Genomic DNA, 21898 nt, shown 5'->3' with positions numbered 1-21898 from the left:
AGTGGCATGAAACGTTTGGACCTTGTCCCTAAACTCAAGTACCTCAAAGGCCTCAAATTGCAAAGTCCTCCTCACATTATTGTCGTTCATTGTGGAGCCAATAATGTTGGCAAAACTCGTCTTGACCGGCTGTTGACCATGGTACATGACATTCTGTCTCAATGTAAAACATTATTCCCAAAAACCAAATTTGTGTGGTCCTCTACCCTCCCCAGGATAAGATGGCGCTATTCAACAAACACAAAAGCCATGAACCAAACCCGAACCCGAGTTGACCGCCAAGCAATAAAAACCATGGTGAGCCTGGGAGGGGCCTACATCAAGCATCCTCAAATTAAAATCAGCCGTACCCAACTTCTTCATAGTGACGGTACCCACCTATCCAAGTTGGGGAATGACCTTTTTCTCAACAATTTACAAGGGGCTATTGAACACATAATGGGGGTCAAAACCAAGTAAAAGCAATCTCATCCTCATTGGCATTGGTCGGCGGTATCTATTTGAGGTGGGGATGTGACGCCGTCACCAATATGTAGGACCTTTGGTGGCGGATGCATGTTCATGCATGTGGCGCTTTCATCAAACCCCACCTCAAATGGAACAGTGTTTTCTAAACCGTGTATCATTTTTGTGGCGCAAATAGCGCTTTTCATCATTGCAACTTTGATACATGCAAATTATTATGTTTAATTATACAATTGTGTATTAAATGGGTAATTGACCCATTTAACCTTATTGCACTTTAATGCAGCTTTGATTGAACTTTGAACTCTGATTGAACTTTGAACTCTGATTGAACTTTGACCACATTGCATTTTGAGTGGCGTTGTGCATTTGTGACCTACCCAGTGCACAATTTAGCCCATTTTGGGGTCGCCACACTTGATTGTTTGTTGTTGGGGAGACGACCCTGCGGCCGCTCCCAAATTTTGTTCCTTGTGTCATCGCGACCAAATAAGCCAATTACATTAAAATAAATCCCACCCAAATTTTTACTTTGTGTCTTATATCTGTGATAATAGCGCATATTAAAGCGCAGTCTCAGAATATACGCATTTATCTCAGTATACTTTCCATGCTCATTCCGGATTTATCCGGGTTGCGCATGCTGAGTTCCAAAATAGTTTTTTACTAAGTGTTTTTCTATATTACGTCATATCCTTCTTTTCAATCTTCACGTCATACAAACGGGTAGGTTAAAATTTTCTCTGTTGAATTATTATTTGCCTAACAATTTCTTAAAAATCCACCCACCCTCCCCTTTTGTTTTTTAAAATTTGTATAATGTTATCATTGTTTTGTTGAAATCAGATACTGCTGTCTCTTTGTGTTTAATCTTCAGGTGAAATCCCAAATCTGGACTTGCAGCCATTCAAAGTCGCGGTGAACACGTTAAAAGACCTGGGGATGAATGTGAACGGGCGCTTTCGTCGGACCCCACCTCAAATGGAACAGTGTTTTCTAAACCGTGTATCATTTTGGTGGCGCAAATAGCGCTTTTCATCATTGCAACTTTGATACATGCAAATTAATATGTTTAATTATACAATTGTGTATTAAATGGGTAATTGACCCATTTAACCTTATTGCACTTTAATGCAGCTTTGATTGAACTTTGAACTCTGATTGAACTTTGAACTCTGATTGAACTTTGACCATATTGCATTTTGAGTGGCGTTGTGCATTTGTGACCTACCCAGTGCACAATTTAGCCCATTTTGGGGTTGCCACACTTGATTGTTTGTTGTTGGGGAGACGACCCTGCGGCCGCTCCCAAATTTTGTTCCTTATGTCACCGCCACCAAATAAGCCAATTACATTAAAATAAATCCCACCCAAATTTTTACTTTGTGTCTTATATCTGTGATAACAATCAAATGACAGCGAATAATTCTCAGTTAACGTATCGTTCGAATATTGGTGCTTTAAACTAAGATAAACCGTTGCACTTCAAATCGTTTCCATAGCAAACTGAATAAGAAATCAATAAAAATCAACAGTTTTGCACAAAAAAAGAAGCAAAAAAGTGAACTTTTTATTTAAAAAAAAATTAACCTGCATTTCATCAAATCTATCCTGCATTGGTCCATATGTTTTTATTTCTTTAAGATTGGACATTTGTTCTTATTTTCTTCGGGTTGTTTATCTTTAAGTTCTTGGACCGATTAATACATTAAGGTCTATCAAAAAAACTCGTTTATGTTCTTTAGTTTCTGTTATCATCATTTACATTGTATACTTTTTGTATCATAGCATAGTGCATCTTCAAAATCTGGTCTACATTGTTATATGTCATTTTTTAAAACAACAATTAATAGTATGCTTTGACACCAATGTAAAAAGAACTGAAAATACTGCAAGAGAAATACAAGCAACATTGAAGGAGTCAATGGGCATCTGATCTTGAGTTTATCATTTCTATTCTTTCGGAATTGCCATCATTCAATGTTGTAGGCCGTTTTAAATCTGCAAAAAAATATGCATATATAAATCATTCTTGCCAATAACATTTGTAATTGAAGTATAGTTTTGATTTTTTAGAATAAAATTTGAAAATAAAATTTATACAATTTCATTTACTAAGGTGTGCAATGGACAAAATAGAATAACTGAATACGTAATGGTAAAGAAAGCATTAGAAGACATTATTCTTTGGTTTAAAAATTGCAAAAAAATACATAACATTTACTTTGGAAGTACCGCAATTAAAAAAAACTACTTCAGAGGAAAATATGTATAATAATTGTACGAAACAATTAACTATATTAAAGGTACCTTTATATGGATATCATAGCAGGCAAATGTTAGTATAAAGAGCTCTAAAAATATATGCATGTGAGTTATGTTAGCACTGCACATCATCAATGATATGTGAAGGCAACTCCGGTGATTCAACTCTAGTTTTTCCATATCTAAAAGAAACGCAAATGAAAAAAAAGACAATCTTATCCTAAAAATTACAAGTCCAACACAAATTTAAGCTTTTGTATTGTTGCTACCATGGCAACTGAGATTAATAAATATCGGGGATATCACTTGTATTAGCCCAAGGAAAACAGGTAAAGAACGATTGCAAAGCTTACCGAGACAAGGCAGAGTAACATTAATTCAAATCTGATAAACTAAAACAGTATTTTAAAAGAAATTTGAATCATCCTATTATATTATATTATGAGGTATTTTGACTTTTATTGTACATCATTAAATATTATAACATTACATGTCATTAATTCAATTACAACTTATATAAACAAAAAGATAAATGATGATTAAGAAACAAGTTTGTATTAAGTGTCAAAACAAAATTTTCGAAAGAAATGTCTTAAATAAAATAGCACTGACAATGGTAAATTCAATTTAAATATATATGTTAAACAATTTATAGATTTACAATGATATATTCAAGTTACATTCAATATTGTATTCTATCTATGACTAAAATATACGATGATACGATTTGAGATAAGATGAATTGTTTTTGATTGAATTTATCTTATTACATAAAATTCAATAAGTCATGATCTGTATAAAACAACTTTTTACAATATTACATGTATTCAATATCATAAATATAATACGTTATGAAATCAAATCATCTTATACTTATCATATTTCAAACGAAAACAATAATAAGTACCATAATAATACAACAAAATGTAATTGATCAAGTGAGCAAAATGAAACATATTATGATAAAGACGATTGGAGTTTTTCTACAGTTATGTCCTTTCTACTACCCCTCAAGAGATCTTTAAAGTTTATAGGTGAAAACTACTGTTTTGAGCTCTCTTCACCTGGGTTGGATAAATTTCTCATCACAACCAATATTATTCGATATTAGGCCCCAAAACAAGCTAGCTCTGTACGTCATGTACATTTACATATCGACAACGCATAAGTTTTAGCATAAGGTCTTCCCACTACGTTTTGGTTAGATAAAACTAACAAATGTAACCCTATTACTATGTCTACATACGTTTAGATATAAATGCAAAAAAGCAATATAAAACAATAACCGGCCATTAGGTTATTCTTACACAGCATTGCTGTCACGCGACTGTACTGAATTAGAATTAATTTTTCAATCGCATATTTCATTAATTTTTAGAAAAAAATATAATCTGGCAAAAAGGCTTTTAACCTCAATTTTCGGGAATTTGAAGCCTCTGAGATGTTTGAAAACTATCCTTTAGTTACAAGATAAGCAGGCCACATATATTATATACGAGTGTGCAACATCGATGAAAATATTATCAAAACGGCATTATTGACAATAAATTTATGTTGTATGTAGACAACTACGTTTTGAAGTCTCACAGTTTTAAAACTACAAGAAAACTTGACATTTTTGTCTTCTCTTTTTTAACTTTTATTTGATCATCAGAATCTGTACTCTACTGAACACTAAGAGTTGCCATGACATACCATCGACCACAACGAATTAAATGCAAAACAAAATAAAAAAAGAAAATAAATCAAACAAAAAAACTAATAACCAAAAAAGAAAAGAAAAGAAAGAACAGCAAAACAAGACACAATTAAAACAAATAAAAAATGCTAGCTATTACTTTTAAAATATAAAGTGATTGCTCTCAGCGTTATTTTGTAGATATAAAAGCAGTACAAACAAATAAATATCTTCATACTTATGGCAAACGGTTCACGTGAATCTGCTTATCTTTCACAGATGGCCCAGCTGTTTTCTATCGGTCTAATGACTTATATTTTGAACAGTTATTCATTGATTTGACATAAAAACTTTCGATTACAAATAGACCTCGCATTACAAAACAGTTTAAAATACATGGATATGTATAAAAAGAAAATTATCAGTTTTCTTTTCTTGTACTTACACATCTACTTATCTATTTATACTTTTCATAAATTCAGTGAATAATCCTTTATACACATATAATATTTAGTAAAATTCAGAAATGAAAAAAAAAATCTGCATGCATACCTTGATGAATATCATTTAAAACTGCGTTGTTCAACAATAGCACCCACTAGTTTGGCTCTGCATGGCTTACAACATATCATGCATTATGCGATATATACTTACAACAAATGTACGCAACCAGCAATAATATGATCATAATTATCGTCAATGATGCTGGTATTCCAATTATAATTGCAAAATTGGTATCACCATTAAATTCTTTATCATTGTTTCTGTAAAAGTGTTATGATATTGTTGTTTTAAATTGTCAATTTGAATGTCCTACCTGTATGACCACAATAAAAATATTGAATCGGTTATAATGACCTAAACATAATTTCATTTTTTCAATTAATGAACTATTTTTCATAGCTAGTTTGAAACCTTTAGCACAGGATATTTTTATCTCCTTGTACACTGTATATAACTTGCTAGAGTTGCGATCCCAATACATATGGTATTGTTACAAACGCCTTTTAGGTTTTTTTTAAAGTAAGCGTTGATTTGTGAGAAAATCTAATTTCCAACAAACCTCCTCGTACGAAAATAGTTCCAATAGTTAATACATTGTAAGACCCTTATCGGACTCTAAAATTTTACACTCTGTAAATGGGTAAAACGATTGAACCCTTTTAATATTTTTTTTTCAAAATATAAACACAGTATTTTAAATGTATATATTAAATGTTTCAAGGCAAAAAAAATCGTATATAGCTTAAATTGGATTTACCCCCACATTTTTGATCTCAATAAGAGTGAAGAAATCAAGACCTTACTTTAAACTTTTCTGAGCTGTGAAAGTAATAAACAGGACAATATTCTACATTTCGCTACGTAAACAAACACAGATCGTTTTAATAACTTTAAACCAAATACTGTGCACGATTGTCAGAGGTGTCTAGACAATATACACCCATGCAGACAAAAAATCAATATTAGGACGGAAGTGCAAAAGCTAATTGGCCAAACGATACGCATTAAAAATATAATGTTTTTTTCCACAACAATAAACATAAAATGAATATCTGCCATTCAGACAATTGAAGTTTGACAGAAAGGTAACTGGAAATCCGAATGTGATTGAATTGCATAGCTATGTCATTCAGTCACCTTTCCAGACCATTCAGTTGACTGAGCGGCAGAGCTTCATCCTGTAAAGTGTTATACCATTGAAATGTATCTTTGTTCTTCGTTCGTACAAATTTGTTTAGCTTTCTCTTAGTACCAAAAGACTGAGAATGAGTGTCAAGTCACAATGTATAATGACATCGGCCCAGTGGTTGTAGAGAAGATGAAAATGTGATGAAAAGACAGACAACCAGAAGGACGCCGTACAAACTTGTAATAATGTGATAAAAGTAATCTATGAAATCATAATATTCAAAAGTGACTGGGTGTTCAGCATAATAATATCTCAAGAAAAAAAAAATGAAAATAGCTTTTGGGACAGACGACAGCAAAGGGGAAGTTATGCTATTTTACAATTCTTCATTTTTCCGACTTTAGTTTCCTAAGAACCATCGGAAACTAAACGGCACCTACAAAAATGTACACTCCATGTAATGTACTCGTGAATATTCAGTAAAACACGTTTATAGCGAACAAGCGTATAATAAATTGACGCTTACGACGAAGAGATTTCCATTCCACTTGGCTTAATTACATGTTCAAAACATGAAGAATCTAACGAATTACGCTTATAACAAGGTAGAATTGACCATCCCTTGCACTTCGTTATACGCGTGTTTTACAGTAATGCAGTTCAAAAATTGTCCTTATCTCCGGAATCTTAAACCAATGTAACTATCTATCAAATGGTTAAACATGGCGACCGACAAAGTTGCAAGCTATACAGGTTTGATACGTTATTTGTTTTATTTGAGAACCTATTGTAGAGTCCAAGACTGGACGTATCGACCAAGTCTTACACTTTTATTCTAATTCATACAAAGTTTGACGCTCTGATTCATTAAACATCAAAAGTTCAATATTACAGGAGGTTCATAGGCCACATCGCTAACCTGAGCGATGATAACCATACGTAAATCGGATTTATGGAATTGTAGACAAACTTTCTGGACAATATAGTAGAATAAAGATATAAACAGTATTTCATTTTTTCTTTAGATATTATTATTCTGAACACCCAGCCACTTTTGAACAGGATAATTTCAAAGTCATATCACATAATGAATCTTACAATCTCAAAAAGATCATAGCAATATTTATAAACAAACATCAAACTTCAAGCCCTTTGTTGGCCTAAAAATTGTCCAACGCCTATGCAATTGAGAATTAATAATATGTCAAGATGCTCGCATATTAGTAAAACCATGCATTATAACATTTAAGTTTACAAGAATTTATTCTAATTTAATTTATTTTAATTTTATTTCTTAGTAAAAAATCAAACTTTCCCACATTTTGAGTTTTACAACTTTAAATCTACACTGCCTGAAGATGCTTCCACGTAAGTTTCAGCTTTCGCGGCTATATTAAAGCTGTCCGAAGCTAAATATATATATAAAAATGATACTATTTTAATTATCGAAAAATACTTTAACCGAGCGAGTTTCTTTAAACTTTTATTACATAAATTAAACAGTAACATCCAACACTATATTTGATGTATTTTTGTGACGTCATGTATTTTTGTGACGTCATATATTTTTCTTGAGCACGTGACGGGTGTATTCTAACACGGTAAATAATCAATAAAAATCGCATCGGCGCAAGTGAATAATGACATTAAATCAAAAATATTTTTATGAAAAATCCCTCGGTAAGTAATGTATTTTGCAGTTTTTGCTGGGGGTTCATATAAATATTTCGTTTATTTGAAATATTGTCAAAACATTTCGCACCGCCATCAAAATTGGGCACATTTTTACCTTTTAGACTCGATTTACACAAAATCGGGTCAATCGGTAGGTTTCCCCCAGCAAGATTCACATTGGTACTTATTATCTCTCCCGATTTCACGTAAAATATACTAAGATCTTTTTTATCTTTCACTTGCGCCAAGTCGTTTTTTATATGCATATACATATCACCATTCATTAGATTACACGTAGCAGGGGGAGTCTCAAAACCATTAGTTTATGAATAGCTATTTACTTATTACGAAGCTTTAAAACTTTTGATTTTTGTATACTTCATATCGGTGATATTGAATTTAGTATCACTAGTATTTACAACAGTGTCTGTGTAAAGGAATGAAGCGGTTTTATATTATGCATAATGAATATAACTTATTACGTTACGATACATTCCCTAAGAACGATCGAAAGGAATGCAGATCGAGACGTCAAAGTTAACTATGACGTCATCTTATGAAGTACAGACAAGTGACTTCCTACATATCGCTGTTAATTAATCGGGCAGCCTTAACATAGCCGCGTTCCTGACAAATTGGTTTCTGAGAAGAAGTTTTACTCTATATATTCCTTTGTAAAAATTCAACCCCCATCGTGGTTTCTTCATACCCCCGGGGTGTCATGGTTTTCAGAGCTTTGAATCTACACTTCCCTAGGAAGCGTCCACATAGGATTCAGCTTACTTGGCTGATTGGTGTCTGGAAAGAAGATTTTTAAAGCTTTACTCTATGTATTCCTATGAAAATCTTCGACACCCATTATGACCTAATTCTACCCTCTTTGGTCATGATTTTCGCAACTTTGAATGTACACTACCTGTGAATGCTTCCACATAGGTTTCAGCTTTCCTTAGCTTGCTAATTGGTTTCTGAGAAGAATATTTATGATATATATTAATTTGTTAAAATTGTACCCCTTATTGTGGCCATACCCTACCCTTTTTAGTCATGAGTTTATCAATTTTGAATCTACTCTCTCTAAAATGCTTTCACAGAAGTTTCAGCCTGGCAGGCCAAATGTTTCTGGAGAAGAAGGGTTTTGATAATATTTCAGAAATTTTCAATTCCTTATTATCTCCCTTTTTAAAAGGGTGTGATCCTTTATTTCCACAATTTTGTATCCCCTTCAATTTGTCTATGGATGCTTTGTGCAAAAATTGATTGAAATTGTGTCAGTGGTTTTAAAGTAAATATTGAAAATGTGAAAAGGTTACGAACAGACGAACGACGGACAAAATGTGATCAGAAAAGCTGTTAAGCTTAAAGCTCAGGTGAGCTAAAAATAAAAGTTTGGTGAAGTTTGCTGAAGATAGGACAAGTAATAGCTTAGATACCTGCAACAAAAACTTTAACCAGGTCCGGACGCCGACGCCGACGCCGGGGGTAAAGCATAAGCTCCCCTTGACTTTGTCTCGGTGAGCTAAAAATTGAAGACGCTGTAGACTTTCTTTTAATAAAAGCCATGTTAGATGATCATGTGGAATTAATGAGAAATCACACCCAAATCTAACTACATTTTCGCATTATATTTGGCGAGGTAAAATAAAAATAAATTATGCTATGCAAACAGATTAACTTTAACGCGTTTGTTGATACCTATTCGTTATTCTGTATTGAAAAAAATACATTCAGAGTACAAATATATGGGTGTTTTTTTTAAATATTTGTTTAATACTTACTGCAGAAGCTGACTTGAATTCCCCGTAGCAACAGAGCCGCAAGATTTTGATTTTAATGTTTCAGCACATTTTGAACCTAAGAATCATTTTAAAGTATGATATTATACAGAAACAACGAAATATGCAGAACTGTATTTGTATTTTGTATGTTACTTTAATGTTATTTTATGTTTAATCTGTAAATCTTACTTTCCCAAAAACTATCCGATTTGTATTCAAATGGTAATTTTTGGCTAGGTCGGTCGTAGTCTTCAACAACTCTTCCTACCCCGGCATCGTACTGGGCACAGCATTTTCCTGAAAAAAAAATCAATTGTCAATTTCATTTTGTATTTAAATTACGAGAAAGGAAAAAAAAAAGAAATCTCAACTATCTTATGATAAATGATTATAATTAGAATTCAGATATTATATAATTATGGTTGCTTTCTTCTTCCTTTTGTGAGCAAAGTATTTTTAAAAAAAATGTCAAAAAATTGCAATTAGATCAAAATGATTTAAAATATTATTAAAAAAAAATACATATAAAATATCGGCCGCAAATGACTGGACGTGAAATATGCTACTTAAGTAAGTTAACATTTGTTATAAATGTAATGAGATGCAACTTATTTTGGATGAGATGCAACGTGTTTATGTCAACATGCAACCTATTTATCAAGACATGCAAAATAGAAATGTGAACTTGCAACACATTTTTGTTGTCATTAAATGTTTTTGTTAACTAGCAATTTTTTGATATTGACATGCGAGATCAGCATGTTTATGGACATGTTTTGATATGTACAAGTTACATGCAAATATAATTTTTTTCGCATGTTGACATACATAAGTTTCATGTTAACATAACTTACATATAATTGCATGTAGACATAAATGAGTTTCATGTTCACATGAACAAATTTCATGGTGACATAAATAAATTACATGTCGACCTAGAAAAATAGTACATAGCATGTTCAACGTCACAAGTTCATTGTAGGAAATATTTGATATTTTGTAGATTTAAAAAAAAACTATCTCAATGCATTTTTCTATCACGTGAACACAGTTATATTGCGTGATGACATGGTGTCTTGTATATCAACATATTTTTCTTTCATGTGGACAAATAAAATTAAAGAAATAACTTGCATAATAGGGGCATATATAAATACTTCCATAGTAGATCAATTATGTCTAAAATACAATAGTTAGCCTTGTTTGAACAAGAACAATTACTCATGTGACTACAGCAGAGTAAGGGTGATGTTTTTAATTTGTAAATTGTAATAAAAGGAATGTAAACTACGAAACATGAAAGTCTTAAAAGTTGAAATTACCTGTAATTAAAACTCTAGGGGCACATACTTCCACAAACTTGTCTTTATATCTAACACAGTGATACACTAAGTCTTCCCCTTGGCATGATCTGAAATTGTTACACATCTTTTCTCGCGATCTTTTTCCGAATAGAAGTTTATTCATTCGACAAGTGTTCACAATTTCAATTGTTTCTTTTGTTCCATTACACACCTGGGCCTGAAAAAGTACAATGTTATTTAGAAATATGATAAATAAATGTAAAATACTTAACATATGTTTTAAAAAATGTACCGTAATTTAATTTACTGTTTGGAAATTTCTACTGATTTCATTTTGTCTGATCATTTTCTGTTTACGTAAAATAGCTTGCTTTTAGAGGTTCGACAAAAAAAATTCATCACCTTCATTCATCACACTTGTATAGATAAAATATTTCAATTTATAAAAACATTATGATAAGGGGTCAGGCAAAAAATTATATTCATAATTAATAGCATGATACCAATATAATGACTCACAATTAAAATTTTCTGCTACAATAAACATTCCCAAATAACTGTTTTCTAATTAGATATCTATATTTATATATGTCATATAAGGACACAGTTATACCTGTGTATATCCTTTCCCGTTCGTGCAATAGAAAAACGAAACACAAACGATGGCAGAGATAAATAGCATATTTTTGGTTATTCCAAGGCACGTTAGGGTCAGTCCGCGATGTCCTATGAAGTCTTTGAGAAGAAATTTGTTCACTGCGTCCCTACTTTAAAAAAACAACAACACTGTTTAATAATCAAATAGTTGCATACATACAAATGAGAAATGCGTGTTGTTTTGACACATACGTTTTTAAGTCTGTTAAAGGTGGAAGAAGCCTTGCAATGTTAATCTTTTGCGATTGAAAAATATATGCACGGCAATGTTTGTTAAAATGAGCGTTATTGGCAGATGGTTGCTTTGCGATTTATACAAATATTTATAGTAATGATATATTCATAATGCTACCATATATCCAAAATAAACGATATACGTCAATGTATCCTTGATATGAGGAATCATAAAGTATATACAAATGATTTTTATAATCTTTAAAGAATTTTTACAATTTACACATTATAGACAGGTATGATAGCTTCACTGGGTTAAGTTAATATATATATATACACAAGTACACATTTTTATAACAATATCCAACGAAGACCTTATAGCGATTGAAGTGGGTTATTTTCTTTCTTATCTCATTTGTCTCAGACAGCTTTCTTTTATACAAATTATGCAAATTATACCTGCGAGATCTCAAAAACTGAAAGAGATCAAAAAACAGATCTTACATGGATGATAGACATTTCATTGAAAATGTGTTATACAGGTTTTATTTTGTCAACCGTCACTTCCGGTTCTCACCGGAAGCGTTCAGTTCAAGCAAATGAAGTTTTAATGAGCTTAGATTTTTTTCTTTGAACGTTTCATTAAGTCTGTGAACAATTATGTACACATATTAATAATACTTTTTGAATTTATTTAATCACTTCCGTTTGTTCGTTTCCGGTCTCGACGAGATCTCAAAACTGACAAACACTTAAGCAACCATACTTTGAGAAAAAGACACAGCAATATATGAACTTCCGGTCGTCAAAATCATTACTCCTCTTTTTCTTTTTGTTTTGTTTAACATAGAAATAATTACTGGAAAATTTCTTCACATTATATATTATGTCCATTTACTTTTTACCACAAAAATGCAATTGTTTACTGATTGATACATGAGGAACGACATACTTTTTTGTTGCTATAACATCAAAAGTCAAATTAATGATATTTCTACATACAAGGGTGCAAATGTCGGCAGGATCTTCACATACTTTTTCTTGTTTTTGTTTTTTTTCTGGGTTTTTTTGTTGTTGTTTGTTTGTTTTTTTTTTAGATTTGATCTTTTTAATCCTTTATTTTTGTATGCATTTTCTATAAGTGGATATTCCATTGACCATCAGCAAAGTACCCAGTATGTTTTTAGAGAAAGACTCCTTTAAGCATTCGAACGGGTGAATTTATTAAGTAATCAGTTTTATGAATGTTCTCTTCTAACTTAAGCAGAGCCAGGGAATGTAAAGTGCCACTTTCTGAATGTTAAGCATTTGAAAAATGTATATTTTTCAAGTTTACAAAAATTCGAAAGATGCCAGCTTCGCGAGCTATCTGCACTTGTCCGAAAAAAAAATATTGGACTTCAGTCTCAGTTTTAGAATTCAGGTAAGAAATTAAATCGATTAAATTTTTGATTATTTGGTTTAAAGCTCTAAGGATACTCTATAAAAAGAAATAAAAAAAAACACAATAATTTGAATACTAATCTTATGTATAATGGATTTTTTCTTTTTTATTGTGTTATTATTTTTGATTTTGTTTTTTGGTTTATGATGTTTGCTTTATTTTTTTCTTTTTCTATTGACTTAAACGAAAACTTTGTAATGTGTTGCATATGTACAATGTATTATGAATGCTTCAAAATATAGATATGTTCCTGAACTATACATTCAGATATTATTCAACTTCCTCATCATTTACCCTTTACTGTCTTATAACTTTAATGCATTATGCATGTATTATAACATCCACTTTTGACATAAACATTAATTTTACAATATTGCACATCCCAATTTTTTAAATTCGTTTATTGCATGTAGATGTGCGTTTTAGACTATACCCTCTTGCTACTTACATTTCAAATAAAGCAATAAGTATGTTCTGTACTGAATAATTTATGATTTTTACTTAATCATGCACATGTACATACAATGTAGATTTTCTGGAACAAAAACTAATTCATGTAGCCTAAATAACCTACCAATCATAAGAGAGTAAGAGAAAGAGAGAGAGAGAGAGAAAGAGAGAAAGTGAGAGAGAGTTGATAGAAAACATTACCAAAAATCGCTTAGCTCTTGCCCTGTGTACAAAACGTAAAAACTAAAGACAAAATAGCTTTTGTGAGTTATTTAAAGACCAAATACGCCCTCTTGTTGCTCAAATCTTTTCAAAACCGGTTTATTGTTTCGGTACGAAGGCTACCTTGGGCAAACTATATTAATAGTTGTGTAATTAATCAAAAACCTACTTTCATTTTCGATGAGCAAGCCCAAACAAGCTAACTTGATTGACACGCTATGGTGAATCCAAGTCAGATGAAATTGCATTAAAATATATACTTGCGAAGATATAATATTGAAATTACGTAAAGAACAAGAAAAATGGCTGGTTTCTTATTTAGAGCATACATAGTTGTTTAGATGTCGTTTCTGGAATGTTCGATTTTAGTTTTGATGACTAAAAGGGTTAAAGAAGGGATTACAACTTTCCAGGACGTCATGGAAAAAGTGAAAGACAAGTTCGTCATGCATCGGGGGCAGATCTACAGATTGGTAACCAATGAACAGATTGCATTATGCATAAAACGGGGAAGTTGAATAATTGGGGTGAGTCTCTACTCCACTATAAAAAAAATATTTTCTATCTTTACAGAAATTTCAAGAGGACCATGTTTTGTCATTGTTCAGCTTGAAGGTCACGATTTCGAGTACTCCGAATACAAGACCAGAATTTTTCGAGTGTAGTGTGAAATGAAGGATTGGCTGGAAACATTGATACAATATCATCTACACAACAAAGACTTATGAAATCCTTAGGACTATTTTGAAAAAGATGTTAAAATTATACTAATGCTATGTTAGATGCAGAAGAGAATATGAACTTTTGGAAACACTTGAGTCTAATGAACAACCCGCTTGATTTTCTTGAAATTGCCCGCATTACCTACCAAAAAATTCTATAGAAGTTTGCGACTGGCATAATTTCATGCCATACGGTAGATAATAAACCAGTAATTATTTGAGCTTACTTCAAGGCATGCCAGTATAAAATAAACAAAGTTTGTCATGTACTTTGTCAAGATCCTTGGAATTTTATTTAACTTTATAGTAAACAGTACTGTAGTTCCATAAGCTGTGTAAACAGGTTGGGACCAATCTCCCAAATGGGATATAATATCCCAAACGGGTTATTATGACCCAAACAAGCTATATATAGATAACCCAAACAGGCTTCATAAAATTTGGCGGTATATTTTGCACGAGAATTTCCAAAATACGCTTCTTTGCGAGGGATCTCGATTGCTGATAGGGACCCAAGTATATAAAAGGCAGCTGAAAATTTGGCCCTCATAGCCTCAACTGATGCGGAAGTGCCAGTACATAAGGTGAAAAGTAAGTGTCTTTGATATTTACGACTACACTTTCCTTGTTAAAGCTATTTAAACTTAATTAAAGGCATAATTGCTCTTACCTGCTGAAAAACCACACTTCATTCCGCCATATTGCGCTTGTATGATCATGAGATGAATTACAGTCAAGTCGTATCCAACCCGACTCGCACCCAAACCAATCACTTACTGTCCAAATAGAGAGGGTTTTATAAAATAGGTCATATTTTCATAAAGAATGTATGGTGCGCCAAAAGGAGAATTATTAAAGAATTTTAATAAAATTAATGTATCCATGCTTATGAGTAGATGTATTGAACATTTTACGGAAATGTTGTTGGAAAATTGTATAAACTTTTAAAAATAAATGTAACACACGAATAAAAAGTGATTAAGGTTATCGAACATGCAACATTATATTACATTACGTATACAAATATGAAAAATGAAAAATAATTTTCTCTTAGTGTTAATTTATCATAACATATTGCCAAAGTGATTAAATTATAATGAGCATGTTTACTGCAATTTATCTGTAAATTTAGAAATTCATCAAGATAATATTATGCGCAAGTTTTTAAACGGTACCCAGTGAATTTGATTCTGGTGCATTCTGGTCCGCTATATTTATATTGGATATAAAGTAATTTATGGTTATAAATTGAACACATCAGATTGAATACATAATAAATTACACATTTAAATTTATCTGGAATAAATTCTTTGAGGGTTATATTGACCTTTATCTTATTTAATATTATTTTTTCTGTAGACATGCCCCCTAAACGGGGGTGTAGTTGCAAACAGCATCTCTGCTGTTCAACATTATTCCCAGATGACGAGGAGATTGTACATAGGTTATCTGACAAGAAAATTAGAGTTAAAGGAATCAACTTTTTGATGAAAAGGGAATTCATATTCACTCATTCTACCTTTTTGTGTAGCCTCTGCGTTAAATTTGCTGAGCAGTGTCTTCAGCACGAATATGATACTGAGGAGGCAGCAAGAAAGAAAAAGTTTAGTATTGTAGAGTACTTTAAAGAATTCCTGCAGGCAGTAACTAGTAATAAGCTAACGAGCGATCAGCTGTCGTCCTTATCATACGCTTTAGGTAATATACTAGTATCCTCTGAGTAAGACCTGTTCTATTTTACAAGCAACAACTAAATGAATTTTTATTTTTTATTAAATTTCAAAGAACAACCCATAAATAAACTCTTTATACATATTTTAAGGGGGCAATTACGCATTGTTTTTGAATGAATATTTCATACTTTGGGAAAAAACAAGCCAAAGCAACTTACGAGGATACCGTGAAATGTGGGAGCCAGTATAAAGATGTCGATTACTTGGAAACGTCCAATCTGAAGGGTGAATATATAAATCATATAATAATAAATGTACATATCTTCACCCCCCCCCCCCCCCACCCCCATTACACACTGTTATAATATTGATTGAATATAGTTATATATTATCTATGATATAAATATTTATTATTAAAATTGTATATCGTTTCAGACTGGTTGCTTGAAAGAAACCAAGTGATAGTCAATTTCATCAAAGGAGTATGCAACAATAATTGTGATGAAATTCGACTGGCAAAGACCGTATAGTCTATCTACAGTTGCAGAAACAATTACTTTGCTTCCCCAATGTCTTTCTCCCAAAATCTACTTGGGTATGTTTAGAACACACACACACACAGGTATTCATGTGATGACTAAATAATTGCAGCCAAATTACACCTATTACGTAATTTAATTTACATATAAGTGCGCTGTATGTGATGTATGTATAATGAATAATAAATTAATTATTTATTCTAAAAACTAATTATCTCTATTTATCTTATCCAGATACTACATAACAGGCAGCAAATCTGCTTTGATTATAGGATGTAAGGGTAGTCCATCTGGGTCCTATACAACCGTCTAGAATTGGATATCAGAGCAGAGCAAAGATGCAATGGAATGCCCCCAAAACTCTGATGTTGTAACATTTTGTGACAATAACCAGGTGATAATAAACAAAATTTAGTTGCAATCAGCTTATAATCATATATAATTCTACATGTATGGTAAACGTTAATGCTTTTGGGACAAATAATTGGATTAAAATAATCTCTCTATCTCTCTCTCTCTCTCTCTCTCTCTCTCTGACGCAAGTTTTTTGGGTTAGCTTCGACAAAAACATAAAGACATAAACTGGTATACGTATATTAACATGTTTTTTAAAGAAATGACTAGATAATATCTAAAAATATTCCTGTCCAAATTAGGTAATTTTCATAATTTTGTTGTATTGAAACCATAGGTTTTAGAGAAAAAATGGGAGTTGGAGGTAAATTACAAAAGTAAGGCAAGTGTTATCACCACCATGGTACATATTATCCCGGACAGTGAGAGCCATATCCAACATATACCGGAACTATCTCCACGACACTGGATGAAATATACAAGTGCTGGCAAAAAAGATACAATTAATAAAATGAAAGACCTTGATCTGTTATACTTTGAAACGTTTCGGCACTATAGATACATTGTGTTCGTTTAGTAAAATTATCATTCATATTGCATTTATTTTCAAATTAAGATAAAATAATAAATTACATCCTTAACAAATATAATTTCTTATCGTTTGTCTGTTTAGAAATGAATTCATTTAAGACAAGTTAGAAAAAATTGTGAACAACCAGGATGAGAACAGATTGGATAAAATTGACAAGAATTTGCTCAATATAAGCTATTTAAGAGCAGAAGAAAGGTGCATATTATTCTATTATTAAATAAATGGGTTTTTTCCTAATACAACATTAAAATTCGAGAAGATTTCTTTTTTTTTTATTTGCAATGAAAATGTGACCATTCTATTTTGTGACCAACCGTCGTCATGGGAGAACCATGTTTTGAAAACCCCTGTTCTTACGAGGCAGTTGAGAAGGTTTGTAAGTCATGTACCGATATATTCATCAACCAATTAGTGCAACATTACATGCGTTTGTTTAAATTTATTAAAAAAAATTACGGTTTCAGGTTCTTGATCACATTCGGGAAAAGGCGAAGGTGGGTGAGGAGAGAAAATGGACAATGGTTGGATGTGATGGCTTGCCATATACTCTGGCATCAAGAATCATCGGTTCGTCGCATATTAAAATACATATTAATGGTGTAAACATTTAAATCCCACGGAATAAAAATCAACATCGTAAAATACTTTTTGTAGAGAACGTTCACCTGTCCAGATTGTGGCATGGACTTCATGGATGAACCAGATTTTATGGACCACATCAAGAACTACGACCATGCTCTAAACATTGACACAGACAAATGTAGAAAGTACAACGATATTGTCATGCTGCCTGGTACATTAATCCTTAAATTATCTTATAAAATCACACAGTTTTGTATTCTTTCCACTAATCAATTAGAAATAAATATAGCATTATGCAATATAACAATGCACAATATTAATTTCAGGACTTGGTCATTATGAGATCAATATGACAAAAGCCATATTTCGTCTCCTATGGGATGTTATCCTTATCGATCTTGCCAAACTTTTAGGCTTAATTAGCCTCAAAGCACAAACCTCCTTTATGAGTGCAACAGGCAATGATAAACTAGTTTTATGTTGTAGAAACGAATGATAGAAAAAAAATTGTCCGCAATGTCATTATATGACAAAAATTTTGCAGTCCACCACAAAAGCTGGCAATTATTCCAGATATTTCTCCAGTCAATGGCTGCAGAGCTTTTGTTGGTGTATGTAAGGGATCCGAATACATCCTCGCCGTCTGTCAATGGTTTCTATCAATGGTATGTTGGGGTTAAAAACCCCAATTATAAGTTTATGGCTGAGGTAGTATTTTCATACTGCCTTGCCCTCCATGTAGGGCAGGGGTCCGGCGCAACAATTTTACAGCAATTAATGCGTCTAAAACAAAGTTTTCATCATTATTCTTTGGCCTTAACATGCCATTTTATATGGAGACATATATGGGGGACTCATTTGTTCGCATTCAGTGCCCAGGTAAAGTACGTGGGTTTATTGAGGAACATGAGTCCTACAGAGTTTCTGGCAGTGATGCCAAGGGTGAGGGGGGTGATTTTATATTAGAAGCAAAAAACAGGAAAACGAAGATGTGGATCCAAAATGGAGTGTCTGATGAGGAGAAGTGGAGAAATGTTTGTAGGTGCATTGACAAACTGGAAAAGGTAATTTCAGCCATTTTGAAATTAAAAAAAAAAATATTACTCATTGACTTTTTTTTATTCTTGTCTTTAGAAAGCATGATGTGGTGAGGGCATTTCCATCCTATTCTGCTCAGAGGTGCCTTAGTTGTAGCTGTAATACCAAGGCACAGGGCATGAACCCAGTACTTGCATGTCTGCTTCACCCGCCCACGGTGCGCGACATGCGAGCACCCAATCCAAAGAACCTTGGTATCCTCCTCCCTTCTCCACAGAACCTACAAAGTGTAGACTCCTGAATTTTGGAGAAGGAGGACTCTGATGTCTGTGACTCTGTGTGGCGCGTCCTGCTCCTTATGGACAACAGTGACAGGGATGTACTGGGGTCCATTGAGCTTGTAAATGGCCCGTCTTCTTTCTGTTGGGGTTCATCTTGAGCACTGACCTTTCCCTGAATATTTAAGATATGGAATAAAGGTATCCTTTGAACATTAATTTAACCTTTTTTATGATATTCATACTCATAATATTTACATATGAAATAAAGTATTCATAAATTCATTACCAAGTCAAAATTTACCCCTGCAGACTTGTACACATATTCGGTCCCTCCAGGGCTCTTTAAGTATAAAACACAGTCTGCCCCTGTCACTTCATGTATCTCTTTTGCCTAAAGTAGATACATGCATTTTTTCATATAAATGGATATATTAGCATAATTATAAAATTCCAATCATAAAATTGCGTGTTGAACCATAATTATTTAGGATTCTGTGTTTGAAGGGGGGGGGGGGGATGGCAATATTTCTTGGGGGAGGGGGAGGGGGAGGGGGGGGGGGGCAAAGCCTATTTCCGTTAGCTTTTCCTATGTCATTTCTTTTATTTCTTTTCATCGATGTTTCATTTAATGAAATAATTGTACAATTGGTATTTTTGATTGTCAAACATTTTCTAAACCAAAATTTTCATATTTTTTATAGGTCAGAGAAAACTTGAGTGCTGCTTTATGCATTTGTGAGCTGGATGCCGAATATTCGTATATGTACAATATTGATTTTGAAATCAATTGTTTCAGATAATCCATTCGCGCATCCGCCTACATAAGTGATCCGTTCAAGGAAAAGTGTCACACATCTTTTAATGAAAAAACCCTTGGATAGTGCCTTAAAGGACTTTCACGTAAATTCATTGCGATGCCGAGAAGAATTCATAAATTTTCTTGTGGACCATAGCTTGAGTGAAAGGAAATAATTCCCTGCACTGTTTATCCTTGCAGATGAAAGGTCAAAAGCCGAATCAATTGTAAATAAAACAAAAAACGAAATTATCAAGATCATTGAATGCGAAGTGAAAAAAATTAACACTGAGGAAATCAATGCCGAGTGGAAGAAAGTGAAATCTAAGCCAAAAGCAGACATTCTTAAATTTTATCATGATGTTTTAAAATTGGAGGAAGGAAAAGATTAAATTTTTAAATGTTTATATTGCAATTTTTATGCTTACAATTACTTGGAATATTATTTTCCTTATCACATTATTGTAAAGACACCTGTAAACTTGCAAAGAATGTGTAAATGTTTATCTATTTATCTATCTATCTATCTATCTATTAATATATATATTAATCTTAACAGTTGTTAAATAAGTGACTTAACAAATTATATGTAATATTTTGTTTAAAAAAATTATTATATACAGCGAAACATAAAGTTAATGGCGCATTTTATTTTCCCTATAATTATTTTAATCCTTCTCGTGCTCCATACAATAACTTCTAAATTTCAACCAAATCAAAGATCATAGCCTATTTCTGATAAGATAATTTGATCTCGCGAGAACTCATTGTTTCAATATGTCTTCCAGGAGCTAGTGTCGAAGAAAATTACATCAACTTTTGTTGATTTAAGAAAATAAAGGTAAGTTTAAGAATAAACAGTTAAGGTCACCGTGCGAAAAGACTGACTCATGTTTTAGAAAACAACTTTCTGAGGTATATAGGGATAAAAAAAATACGTCCAATTTAACTCGGTATAAACATAATGACTCAGTTTCCTTACCAATGTACTCGACATATTGCGGAAAGAACTCTTCTTATTCCTGCAGGAAGAAAACCGCGCGATATAGCCCGTGCGGGATATCTATATATAGCTTGTTTGGGTCATAATAACCCGTTTGGGATATTATATCCCATTTGGGAGATTGGTCCCAACCTGGTAAATGTGGTAAGTTGATCGTTTAAATATGGATTGTAGATATAATGCATGATTGTAAAACCAAGGAAAATCCTGGCATTATGTGTTTTGTTCAGTTGTATGTATGCACTAAATTTATTGTAAATGTTAGAGCCATGTTAGACAGCGTTACCCGATTGGACTGGTGACGTTTTCAGACGTGTGCTTTTGTTGTGGTATATACGTGCATTTAATTTTGGGTTGTGTAGGTCATTGCTACTTTTTTGGACCAGTTACTTATATTCAATCTTTATAACAAAAGAGATCTGCTAAGCATACTACATAAGCATCCTCTTTTATTCATTATGTTGTTTAGAACTAGTTTTCAGTCTTGTATTTACATCATATATCAATTAGACTAGTCCTGATGTGTTTGGAATGTACATGTTATTTGAAAGTACATTTCACTAGTTATGATGTA

The 21898-nt window shown here is 32.6% G+C and overlaps 1 protein-coding gene and 1 pseudogene across 1 annotated transcript; one reads left to right on the top strand and one right to left on the bottom strand.

The window, feature by feature from the left end:
• Positions 1 to 8365: 8365 nt before the first annotated feature.
• LOC128169790 (uncharacterized) lies at positions 8366 to 15152 on the bottom strand. The gene is made up of 6 exons (XM_052835862.1): positions 15137 to 15152; positions 12088 to 12104; positions 11411 to 11561; positions 10816 to 11014; positions 9683 to 9790; positions 8366 to 9569 (listed from the first exon to the last, which is right to left on the bottom strand). Exons 3-6 carry the CDS (start codon positions 11477 to 11479, stop codon positions 9490 to 9492), a joined length of 456 nt encoding a protein of 151 aa, XP_052691822.1. The 5' UTR covers positions 11480 to 11561; positions 12088 to 12104; positions 15137 to 15152; the 3' UTR covers positions 8366 to 9489.
• A 410-nt stretch (positions 15153 to 15562) lies between these two features.
• On the top strand, positions 15563 to 20776 carry LOC128169794 (uncharacterized; annotated as a pseudogene).
• Positions 20777 to 21898: the final 1122 nt, after the last annotated feature.

Source organism: Crassostrea angulata, unplaced genomic scaffold, assembly GCF_025612915.1.
Source record: "Crassostrea angulata isolate pt1a10 unplaced genomic scaffold, ASM2561291v2 HiC_scaffold_215, whole genome shotgun sequence".
NCBI lineage: Eukaryota > Metazoa > Mollusca > Bivalvia > Ostreida > Ostreidae > Magallana > Magallana angulata.
The sequence above is the reverse complement of the archived record's forward strand: the minus strand, read 5'-3'. Positions and strand labels throughout refer to the sequence as shown.